We start from the raw sequence: 12,614 nt of genomic DNA, 5'->3' as shown, positions 1-12,614 counted from the left end.
GACCAAAGCAGACTCATATAACCATGATTACCATGATTTGAATCCAAGACCGTAGAGGGGTTAGAGCACTCGCCTCGCAAGCGAGAGACTTGGGTTTGATTCCCAGCCAGGGCAAAATATTGATTAAGTTCCCTTACTCCACAAGTCTCCTGTTTATTTAGCAGTAAGTAGGAACCCGATCGTTAAATCAATTGGATCACTTTTCAGGGGGTAATAATTCCTTCAAAAAAAATTTTTTGGAGTTGGTCATTTCAATCCACAACTGTGGGACAATTGGCTGCCGTGTTTCACCCACAAAATATACAGTCAATTCACTTTACAGTGTATTCTGTGAAGTGCTTTGAAACATCTCGAAGATGTGATAAGGTGTCATAGCTAATGCAAATATTATTATAACGGGTTGGCTGTTTTAAAACCAATGGGTGCAGGAAACCGAATAAGCCCATCGAGCCTGATCTGCTAATTTATCACATGATGGGAGATCTTTTAAACCCATTTTCTCCGTACCCCTCAATACTTTTAAATTCCCAGATGTCTGTACTTATAAACGTTGCACTTAAGCGCTGTAGGACGCTACCCTGCGTGAGGGGTGCTATATAAATACAAATTATTGTGGTGGTTTCTGCCCCCACAACCCCTCCTGCCAATGGGTTATACTTTCTCTCAAACCTCTACCTGGAGTAATGTACTGCACAACAACAACAAAAAAAATAATTTTTAGGCAGTAAATGTGGAAGCCTGTAGCTCAGTGGTTAGAGCACTCACTTCGCAAGCAAGAGGCCTGGGTTTGATTTGGGCAAGTTTCCTCACTCCACACACACGCCTGATAATAATCCCTCAAGAAAAAAAAATAAGAATATGGTCATTCAACCTACAACTGTTTGTGGGGACGCTGCTGTGCGCAACTGGTGGAGGTGAAAAAAACAAGTTTGTGAGCAATGCCCTTTAAAGAAGCTGCCCCGCCGTGTGCAAACAGTGACACTGTCTCGGTGATAATATTACTAATATTTAGTGTTTATAACCTGCCAGATATCAGACTGACTCAACTTGTGATTCCAAATTAGCTTAAAAGAGTCCCTACATTTCCCCTCCCCCACCCCCACCACACACGTCGCCTCTTCACAGCTGAGGTACTAAACACTGCAAAAATGTCACAGGAAATGGAAACCTGATCCAAGCACCTTCATAAACTCATTTTTTTTATTAAAATGTGGTTGAGCAAATACACTGTTTAAAAGTAAAAGTGAGGAGAATATTGAGCACAAAACAAGCGCCGTTCACAAAGCGAGGTTATTGTGTAAGCAGAGCCATTAGACAAATCCCGCCCCCCCCCCCCACCTTATATTATTGGCCATGCTTTGCCATGATGGCTATGGGTTGCGCTGCAGGTTTGGACAACAATAACTTGCAATTAGACAGCGCCCTCATGCAGGGTAGTGGCCCCCAGTGCTTATTATTCCACAAATTGATTTTCAGTCAGAGTTGAGCTCCTGTTCTTGGTGGTTTGTTTGAGTTGGAAGTGCTTGTCCAGGGTAGCCTGGCTGATGCAGCCCATTTCTCTGAGAAGCTTCAACACGTCATTCCTGAACTTGACCCCGATGAAAGCGTAAAGTATGGGGTTCAAACAGCAGCGGACAGAGCCGATGCATTCGGTGACTCTGAGGGCAACCCCCAGGTCGTGTTCAAAATGGCAGGACTGACTGTTGATCAATTCAAGTTTGGATAAAGTGTTGATGAAGATCACCAGGTTGAAGGGAGTCCAACAGAGGAAAAAGACAGCAGTAACCAACAGCACAACCCTGACGGCCTTGCGTCTCTTGAAGTTCTGGCACCTCCACAGGGTTTTGCCCACCATGGTGTAACAATAGCACATGACAAGCAAGGGTAGTGCAAAGCCCAGCACATGATACAGGATTTGCTCTGTGAGCAGCCATCGCTCAACACTGGCCCAAGGGTAGGTACACATGCTCTTGTTCTCTTGAGTCTCAACTCTCAAGTAAATGGTGTTGGGAAGCTGCAGCAAGAGACACAGAGCCCAGACTCCAGCGCATATGCAATGGATGACCACTTGCTTGCGTTTCTTGTAGGTCTGGACTGCATAGACAATCGCCAGGTACCGGTCGAAGCTGATGAATCCCAGGAGAAGGCTACTGCAGAAAAAGTTGAGTTTATACATGGTGCCCACCATCTTGCACACAACTTGCCCGAAGTACCACTGGAAAATACCCTGAATGGCAGTGAATGGGAGGCTGAGGGAGAGCAGGAGATCGATCAGTGTTAGGTGCAACAGGTAACTGTCGGTAGGGGTTCTTGTGTGTTTGGTGCAGATCAGAACAGTGAGGACCAGCCCATTCCCCAGCACCCCCATTACAGAGACTAGCAGGGAGACTACAGATATAGCAATGGTCTGGGATTCGAGGCTGAATTCATCCCTGGGATTGCAGACATAACCATCCCCATAATAGTAAGAAGTGTCATTCTCATTCCCTGGAAATTCCTGGGGGAGAAAAAAAAGAAACAGAAATATTGAAATATTTTGTAGAAATACTGATTTATTTGAAACTAACATTAAACCAGATTATGGCCCGAGCCTTTGGAAGGTCAGAGAATTATACAGAACAGAAGGAGGCCATCGGCCCATCATGTCTGTGCTGGCTCCGTTATCAGGGTTACATTAGAACCATTAGAATATACAGCACAAAAGCAGGCCATTCGGCCCAACTGGTCTATGCCGGTGTTTATGCTCCACATGAGTCTCCTCCTGCCCTTCCTCAACCAAGCCTTCAAGCAGAACCTTCTATTCCTTTCTCTCTCAAGTACCTATCCAGCTTTCCCTTAAATACATCTATGCTATTTGCCTCAACAACTCCTTGTGGCAGCATGTTCCACATTCCCACTACTCTCTGTGGGAAGAAATTTCTTCTAACTTCCCTATTTGATCTAAACGCAAGGATAATAATAATGATATTTGTGACTATTTTATATCGATGGCCCTAGTTTTGGTCTCCCCCACAAATAGAAACATCTTTCCTTTGTCAACCCTATCAAAACCTTTCATCATTTTGAAGACCTCTATCAGGTCACCCGTTTCCCTCCTCTTTTCAAGAGAAGAGTCCAAGAATGTTCAGCCTTTCCTGATAAGGCAATTTGCCTTTAACAAATCCATGTTGGCTATCCTTTATTAACCCATATTTTTCTAAGTGAAAACTTGTCCCGGATTATAGTCTCTAGACGTTTCCCCACTACTGACGTTATGACGTTACACAGACCCCTGGAAATATTTCCTTTTCAAGTACCTAACTAATTTCCTTTTGAAAGTTGTTATTGTATCTGTTTCCACCACCCCTTCATGCAGTGCATTCCAGACCGTAACAACTCTCTGTGTAAAGAAAATTCTCATCTCCCCTCTGGTTCTTTTGCTAATTATCTTAAATCTATGTGCAATGGTTACTGATCCACCTTCCAGTGGAAACAGTTTTTCCCTAACTACTTTATCAAAACCCCTCATAATTTTGAACACCTCTATTAAATCTCCCCTTAATCTTCTCTGCTCTGAAGAGAAGAATCCCAGTTTCTCTAGTCTCTCCACATAACTAAAGTGCCTCATAGAATCATAGAATTATACAGCACAGACGGAGGCCATGTGGCCCATCATATCTGTGTCAGCTCTTTGAAAAGATCTATCCAAATCAACCCCACTCCCCGGGTCTCTCCCCATAGCCCTGATCAACCCCACTCCCCCGCTCTCTCCCCATAGCCGTGATCAACCCCACTCCCCCGCTCTCTCCCCATAGCCCTGCATACTTGTCCTCCCCAAATAATTATCTACTTCTCTCTTAAAAGTTGTTATCGAATTGGCTTCCCTTGTCTCATTCTGGTAAATCTCCTCTGCACCCTCTCCAGGTCTTGACATCCTTCTTAAAGTGTGGTGCCCAGAATTGGACACAATATTCTAGCTGAGGCCAAACCAATTACTTTTTCCAGCTGATGTCTAACCAATAAAGGTTGAGCAGAACTTTCTCGCTTTTGTACCCTATTTATAAATCCAAGGATCCCGTATGCTTTTTTAACAGCTCTATCAACCTGTCCTAAAAGCTGGTACATCCGCCAATGGAGCTCTCTTCTTTTTTCCGTCCCAACTTATTTGTTCAATTGCTACTTTAGATTAACATTTCTGTTGATGTAATGTTGGGTAATCAGCAGATGGCAAGAGTCGTCCCCAATGATAATAAATAGCAAACAGATAGAGGATGCCACTAACCACACTAATCACTGCTCTCTTTATCGTCTCCACCAGCTGCACTCAGCTTCACCATCACATGCAAACATTGTTCCACATGAGACGGTTCAGTCCGGCAGTTGCTGCTTTTATTTTGAGACACTTTTGCTAGCGCTGCCACTGGGATGTTATTTATTTCCTTATTAGACTTCCCCTGTTCAAAACTGCCTCCCCGGTTGACCCAAAAATGTGAGAACAATTCCCTGTGAAATATTTTGACACATCAAATGTAAGGATTATTGCTGTATTATTATAAGGCACTATCAATAAACCAATATCAATGGTAAGCTGTGTGGGTTTAGCTGGTTAAACTTCAGCAGTTACCCCAACACACAATCTGGGGTCCCCCCAAGACTTGGCTCTTGCCAAACTGCACTGAATACTTTCTGGAATCAGATAAGCAGGATGTGTCCCTCGAGGGAGAGAGACAGAGAGAGAGTGCATTCCATTCCAAAAGCTATCTCTGGGATTTCCATGTGTAGGTGGAATACATGGAATTCTCAGCTTGGTTTGGAGACTCTTAAGCATCGTGATGGGTTTCTGCATGTATCAGCCACCCGGCTGATCCCAAAAAATAATTATAAGGCACTATAAAAAAGCAATTTCTTCATATTAAATACATAGCTTTCCAGGGTATCACCATGTGCTAACTGCCACAATGTACAAGTATAATAGCATATCAGGAACCCATCACAAAGCGCTGCATCCTCCTAATGACCCAGTTGTCTCCTAACCTTCCACTCAATGTTTTTTGATGATCTGAAATGTTTGCTGACCCAGTATTAACATCTTAATCATCGCACTGCATTAAAACAGCAGAAAAAAATACAATACAATGCTTACCAAATTTTGAAATATTTCCATGGCATCGATGTCACATCAAGAGCTTAAACTGTGAGAGATTGTTTGTCGCTTTTTGTGGCCACTTTTCAAACTAGTGACAGACCTTTTGATGAGCTCTATGTGAAGGCGTTCCCATTAATCAAACAGTGGAGCCTGCCAACTTCCTGTTCACAATTTGAGAAATTTACATAAAATGTACATTTCATATTTAAAAACGTTATCTCTTTCAATGTGCTCTCGGTAATCTTGGCCTCTCTCACTCTTTCCTGGGTGTTCAGTTGGCATCAGCAAGCTTAAACATGTCCTCCCAATGTGAAAGGCAATGTGTAAATGTAAATTGTATTAAATAAAACACTGGTATTTTAAAACCCCTTTTTAAAAATATTCTGCTAAATGTTGAAACCAACAGTAACGGATGTGAAAATCGGAAAATCTTGCCTTCTCGCCCCAAAATAAATCCTAACCTTATTTTTTTTACCAATGTTGGGGAAAGGCTCAAATCCCATCCTAGAATCTTAACCAGCTAGTGATGGCCACTAATTCACAAAAACAACAGGTACACTGTCATACACCATATCTGGAGTCTTGTAACTCAGTGGTTAAAGCACTAGCCTCGCAAGCAAGAGACCTGGGTTTGATTTCCCAGCCGGGCGAAACATTGGGCAAGTTTCCTTACTCCATACACCATTTACCCAGCAGTCAGCAGGAACCTTGTTGCTAGTCAATTTGCGGATCACTTTTCCAGGGATAATAATCCCTCCAAAAAAATAATAATTTGCTTAATCCACAACTGTTTGTGGGACACTGCTATGCGTATTGACTGCCATGTTTCGCCCATAAAATATAGTCAATTCACTTTACAGTTTTTTCTGTGAAGCACTTTGAGATGCCTAGAAGATGTGATAAGGTGCTGTATAAAATTCACGAATTATTATTATTACCTTTATTCTGTAGACATTCACACGATTGGTTCAAAACAATGGATTCAAAAGCAGTAATTATGGTAACAACATGTATTTATCCCCACCATTGTACACAGACACAAGCCTTTCACCCACCTCCCACCCTGTGTAGATATGGAGAGTCTAGAGCAGGGGTGGGCAAAAGACGGCCCGCGGGCCATATCCGGCCACCAAATGATTCTATCCGGCCTGTCATTGTGTCCAGCAATAGAAAACAGCCAATCACACGGCTTAGTTGGGCGCCGCTCCCTTAAGTGTTGAATCAGGCTGACGTCAGGAATGTACGGATCGGCAAATTTTCAAACACGTGCGCGTGGCAACCGCGGCAATAGTTTTCACTGAAGAGGACGTTCTAAATGAGTTTATTAAAGAAGCGGAAAGTGGACGCTGAAGGCCAAATATTCAACAAAGAATGGACTTCTCAATATTTTTTTTACCAGTGTGGGTGGAAAAGCTGTGCTTAATTTGCAAAGTAAGTGTGGCAGTGCTCAAAGACTACAACTTGAATCGCCATTTCGAGAGCAAATATAAGAAGGTTTCTGCTGAAGAAAAAGGAAAGAAAGCTGATGAGATGGTTGTTCGAATGCAAAAAGAACAAAGCATTTTCGCAAAACAATTTGCGTCGCAGGATGAGATTACAAGAGTGAGTTATGTGATTGCACACAAGATCACCAAGAACAGCAAACCTGAAGGAGAATTTATAAAGAACATATGGTTGACTTTGCCTCAATTTTATGCCCAGACAAGGAAAACCAGTTCGAGAACATTAGCTTGTCAAGGTGAACTATTGTGAGACATGCCGAGGATATCTCTGAGAACCTGTATCTGCAGTTACAAAATAAAGTAAGCAATTTTGCATGTTTTTCACTGACACTCGATGAGAGTTGTGATGTCAAAGACACAGCCCAGTTGATAATTTGTATTCGAGGTATCACCAGACATTTTGAGCTCACAGAAGAATTGGCATCAATGAGGTCAATTAAAGATACGACAACTGGAGAAGACTTTTTGTAAATAAGTGTATCTTAAAGTTGGAGTGGAGCGGAAAAAATTGGCCAATGTGACCACCGAATGTGACTAGATGGAAGCCCAAATCTGACAGGCAAAAATGTTGGGTTACTGAAAAGAATTCAAGATCAAGTCAAAGAAACTAATCCAGAACAGAATATTGTTTTGGCCTTGCCCCCTCCTACCTCTCTGACCTGCTGACTCCCTACCAAACTGCCCGCTCCCTCCGTTCATCGGGCTCTGGCCTGCTCCATGTCTCCTGCCCGAACCGCCCTACCATCGGTGGCCGGGCTTTCAGCCTCTCTGGCCCCACACTCTGGAACTCCATCTCACGGTCCCATCACCTTGCTTCCTCCCTTGCCTCCTTCAAGGACAGTCTCTTCGACTGTGCCTTTGGTTGCCCTCCCACCTCTCTGCCTTCTCTCAACCCTACACCACCCCTCCCCCATGCTCGGGCCCCGACACCTGACTGCTCAGTGCTTTGGGACGTCCTCCCGACATGAAAGGCACTCTATAAATGTCATTTTGTTGTTGTTTTTCTACACTGCATTATCCACCAAGAGGTCCTCTGTAAGAGTGTTCTAAAACTAAGCAATGTCGTGGACACAGTTACAAAAATGGTCAATTACATTGGAGCAAGAGGATTAAACCACAGGCAATCTGTAACTCTGCTTGAGAAATTGGAATCCGAGCACACGGATGTTCTGTATCACATGAGTGTAAAATGGCTTAGTTTAGGAAAGGTCTTGAAAAGAGTGTGGGAACTGAGAAAAGAGATTGATTTATTTTTGGGCATGAAACAAAATGATTTGGATTTCCCACAACTGAATAGTGCAAATTGGCTCTGATTTCGCATTTGCCGTTGATATCATGGGCCACATGAATGAACTGAATTCAAAACTGTAACCGAAGAGGGCCTTTGTGCATGATTTGTATTGCAGTGTCAAGTCATTTATGCCAAAAGTATTTCTTTTATCACGTCAGATAGGAAACAGGCAGTTTGCCCACTTTCCAACTTTGCAGCAGATTACTATTTGCGATCAAAGCCTTAAAAAGTATGCTTCGTCACTACTTGACTTATATGCTGAATTTTCTCACCGATTCCAGGATTTCAATTTGATCGAAAATGACCTCTTTAGTCTCTTCACCTTTCTGATATGATATTGACAAAGCCCCATTTGACCTCCAAGTCGAGTTTATTGACCTGCAATGTGATCCATTGCTTGCCGAGCAATTCAAATCAGTGTCGCTTCCCAGTTTTTATGGCTCTCTTGATGAATATACCTTTCCAAAAATGAAGGCTCATGCCCGGAGGATGCTTTTGCTGTTTGGATCAACATACATATACATTTTCTGTGATGAAATTCAATAAATCAAAACATAGATCTGTGATGACCGATGACCGCAGCAGTACTCCACATTGCAACAACGGAGAATGTCAATTATATAGACTTTATTTTATGCACGTACAAGTGTAAGCCTTGACTTTGAGCTATTATTAAGATTTTGCATCTATATTAAGTGTGTGGCCCGCAAAGCTTACCAAAACTTTTGAAGTGGCCTTCCAGCCAAAATAATTGCCCACCCCTGGTCTAGAGTGAAGTCTCTCTAAGCATTCCCAATATTCTCTTCACTCTCCCTAACCTTCTCCATAGACTGACAAGTGTTAAAGAAAGAGGTTGCTCCACCATTGGCGAGGCTCTGGAACTGCCTTCCTCACTCCCTTTGTCTCGCCCCCTCCCTTCCCATTTTCAGGTCTCGGCTGAAGACCTTTCTTTTCGACCGCGCCTTTGGTCACCTTCCCCCCTCTCCCCCTGGCTCCTCCCCCTCCCCCTGGCTCGGCCCCCGGGATCTGTTACTGTGAAGCGCTCTGAGACGCTGTCCAGCGTGGAGGGCACTATATAAATCCAAGTTGTTATTGTTTTAATAGAACTCAATCCAAATCAAACGTGTGTTAGTAACTTCTTTATTTGTTCGTCCAAACTCTAAAGAATTCACCAACTGTAAACCACACACTTTGTCCCACTCCCTTTTATACTTCCTGCATTTCTTCTCATCTCTATTTTTGCGAAGTGTTGCATTTTGGAAGGAAGAATGAGGAGAGGCAATATAAGCTGATGGTACAATCTTAAAAGGGGCAAATGAACAGAGACCTGGGGATCCACATAAGCAATCTCTGAAGGTGGCAGGACAGGTAGATACAGCTGTTAAAAAAGCAAATGGGATACTAGGCTTTATAAATAGGGGCATAGAATGCAAAAGTCAGGAGGTTATGTTGAATATTTATTAAATGCTGGTTAGGCCTCAGTTGGAGACTGCGTTCAGTTGTGGGCACTGCACTTTAGGAAAGATGTTAGGGCATTGGAGAGGGTGCAAAGGAGGTTTACCAGGATGGTACCAGGAATGAAGGACCCTAGTTATGAGGAGAGGTTAGCGAAACTAGGATTATTCTCCCTGGAGCAGAGAAGATTAAGAGGGGATTCAATAGAGGTTTTCAAGATCATGAGAGGATTTGATGGGTTGAACCGGGAAAAACGGTTTCCACTGTCATGTGGGTCAGTAACCCGAGGACACCGATTTAAGTTAGTTGTTAAAAGAAACAGAGGGGAGGTGAGGAAAACATTTTCACCCCAGCGAGGTGTTGGGATCTGGAATGGATTACCTGAAAGGGTAGTGGAAGCTGATTCAATAACAACTTTTAAGAGAGAAGTGGATGGTATTTGGCGAGGACAGGATTGCAGGGCTGTGGAGAGAAAGCCGCCAGTGGGATTGAGTTGGAAGCTCTTTTAGGAGCCGGTGCAGACACAATGGGCCGAATGGCCTCTTTCTCTGCTGTATGATACTATGATTCTCCCTTTGGTTTTGCATTACTATTCTTCCTTCACAGTTGTGGTTTATTTTGTTTGCTCTGCATATTTCTCTGTCCCTTAATCGCCTTGACTTTACCATTTGTGCCAGTGATCTTCCATTTGTCTGTATTGCTGTGTTTCTCTACGTTAAAGTGTTAAAGTTGCTAAATGTTCATTTTCTTTTGTGTTTTCTGCTTTCATCAAAATTTTCTCAAGTGTTTGCAATGTTCTCTCCACCATCCCATTGTTATGTGGGTAGCCCGGGGATGCTGTTCTGTGCTCGATTCCCCAGCCCATTGCAAAATTCCTATATTCTTCATTTACAAACTGGTCCAATGTCAATGATCCCTATCCATGTAACTAGATTGTGGCTGATCTGTACCTCAACTAATCCTTTCAATTCCAATTTCCCGCTTTCTCCCCATATCCCTCGATGTCCTGACCTCCCAACAATCCATCAACCTCACTCTTGAAGGTGAAGATGGATCCGTCCATAGCCTTTTGGGGAGAGAATTCAAGATTTCTATCCACTTTGAGTGAAAAAATGCTCTTGATTTCACTCTTAAATGGCCTGGTTCTAATTTTAAGACATTTCCCCCTTGTTTTGGATTCCCCCCCAGAGGAAATAGCTTCTCTGTATCTACCCGATCAATCCCTTTATCATCTTAAACACCTCAATCAAATCCCCCCTCAACCTTCTAAACTCAATGGAATATAATCCAAGTTTATGCCACTTTTCCTTGTAACTTTAACCCTTTTAGGCTGGTAACATTCTGCTGAACCTGTGCTGCACCCCCTCCAGGGCCAATATATCTTTCCTGAGGTGTGGTGCCCAAAACTGAACGCAGTCTCCAGGTGGGGTCTGACTAACTCTCCATACAGCTGAAGCATCATTTCTTCCCCTTTGTATTCCAGGCCCCTCAAGATAAAGGGGGTGGAAGGGTGGTGGGGAGGGGGGGGGGTGGGAGGCATGGGGGGTGGGGAGGGGGTTTGGGGGGAATGCCCCGGAAAATGTTTATTTACTCAGACGGCTTCAGACTTTATAACCAGCTGTTTCTGATATTTTATATAAAAGTGGTTTGTTGTATTTAAATCACAAACCTTCTTAAAGGGACAGGCAATCCCCAAACATATGAACTATAAATATATTATTTAGAGAACTTATTTATGTATAAATATAGGCTGAAGAGTGTATAAAAACAGGGTAACCATGACACGTTAAGCTCTCCCTGTCATCTGGCACTGCTCCTTCCCCCCTCAAAACAGCCACTATCACCCCCACCTTGAAGAAACCTTCCCTTGACCCATCACAGCTATCCAGCTCCCGGCCCATCTCAAATCTCCCCTTCCTATCCAAGGTCCTTGAGAGAGCCGTTGCCTCCCAGCTTTGCTCTTTCCTCTCCTCCCACTCCCTCCATGAACCCCTCCAATTGGGTTTCCCTGTTGCCCACAGCACAGAAGCTGCTCTGGTCAAAGTCACAAACAACATCCTGACCATGTGTGACCAGGGCTCCCTCTGCCTCCTTATCCTCCTTGATGTCTCTGCCACCTTTGACACCGTGGACCACTCAATCCTCCTCCACCGCCTCTTCTGCCACCTCAACCTTCAAGGTTCTGTCCTTGACTGGTTCAGATCCTACCTTTCACACCGCCTCCACGGCTTCTCCTCCAGCCCCGGCACTGTCTCGTGCTGTGTTCCTCAGGGCTCTGTCCTCGGTCCCCTCCGCTTCACCCTCTACATGTTCCCCCTTGGTGACATCATCCACACACATGGGGTAAATTTCCACATGTATGCAGATGACACCCAACTCTATATCTCTGCTTCCATCCTGAACTCCAGGACTACTGGGATCCTGACTGCCTGCCTGTCTGACATCAAGTCCTGGACGAGGGCCAACTTTCTCCAACTCAACGTCAGCAAGACGGAGGCCCTCCGGATTGGCTCGCACCAGCGCCTCCGCACCTCAGGCGCTGGCAGCATCAGCCTCCACAGCTGCACACTCAACCTCACTAAGCCGGTCAGGAACCTGGGTGTCTTGTTTGACCCTGAACTGTCCTTTCTCCCCCACATCCGCCCCATGACCGGCACTGCCTACCACCACCTCCACAACATTGCCAGACTCCGCCACTGCCTCACCCCTCAGACTGCCCAAACCCTCACCTACACATTCGTCACCTCAAGGCTCGATTATGGGAACTCCCTCCTCAGCGGCCTTCCCAACTCTTCCCTTCACAAGCTGCAGATCATCCAAAACTCTGCAGCTCGTGTACTCTTGCGCACCAGGCTCCATGACCTCTTGCCGGGGGGCCTTGCCCCTTCCTACCTCTCTGACCTGCTGGCTCTCTGTACCAACCTGCCCGCTCCCTCCATTCAGCTCCGGCCTGCTCCATGTCTCCCGCCCGACCCACCCTACCATCAGTGGCTGAGCTTTCAGCCTCTCTGCCCCCACACTCTGGAACTCCATCCCACGGTCCCTTTGCCTCGCTTCCTCCCTTGCATCCTTCAAGGCCAGTCTCAAAACCCTTCTCTTCGACCGTGCCTTTGGTCTCCCTCCCACCTCTCTGCCTTCCTTCACCCCTACACCACCCTTCCCCCATGCTCGGGCCCCGACACCTGACTGTTCAGCGCTTTGGGACGTCCTCCCAACGTGAAAGGCGCTCTATAAATGTAAT

General features: G+C 44.8%; 1 protein-coding gene across 1 annotated transcript; it reads right to left on the bottom strand.

Annotated features, from left to right (window-relative positions):
* Positions 1 to 1,182: 1,182 nt before the first annotated feature.
* Positions 1,183 to 5,233, bottom strand: LOC103190425 (C-X-C chemokine receptor type 5). Its single transcript, XM_007911194.2, has 2 exons — positions 5,123 to 5,233; positions 1,183 to 2,497 (listed from the first exon to the last, which is right to left on the bottom strand). Exons 1-2 carry the CDS (start codon positions 5,141 to 5,143, stop codon positions 1,454 to 1,456), a joined length of 1,065 nt encoding a protein of 354 aa, XP_007909385.1. The 5' UTR covers positions 5,144 to 5,233; the 3' UTR covers positions 1,183 to 1,453.
* Positions 5,234 to 12,614: the final 7,381 nt, after the last annotated feature.

The sequence above is a fragment of the Callorhinchus milii genome, unplaced genomic scaffold, assembly GCF_018977255.1.
Source record: "Callorhinchus milii isolate IMCB2004 unplaced genomic scaffold, IMCB_Cmil_1.0 Scaffold25, whole genome shotgun sequence".
Lineage (NCBI taxonomy): Eukaryota > Metazoa > Chordata > Chondrichthyes > Chimaeriformes > Callorhinchidae > Callorhinchus > Callorhinchus milii.
The sequence above is the reverse complement of the archived record's forward strand: the minus strand, read 5'-3'. Positions and strand labels throughout refer to the sequence as shown.

Coding starts and splice junctions, on each gene's coding strand:
- LOC103190425 (XM_007911194.2), bottom strand. CDS start 5,143: ATGGAAATATTTCAAAATTTG. Junction 2,498..5,122: donor TGGAAATATTTCAAAATTTG/GTAAGCATTGTA, acceptor TTTCTCCCCCAG/GAATTTCCAGGGAATGAGAA.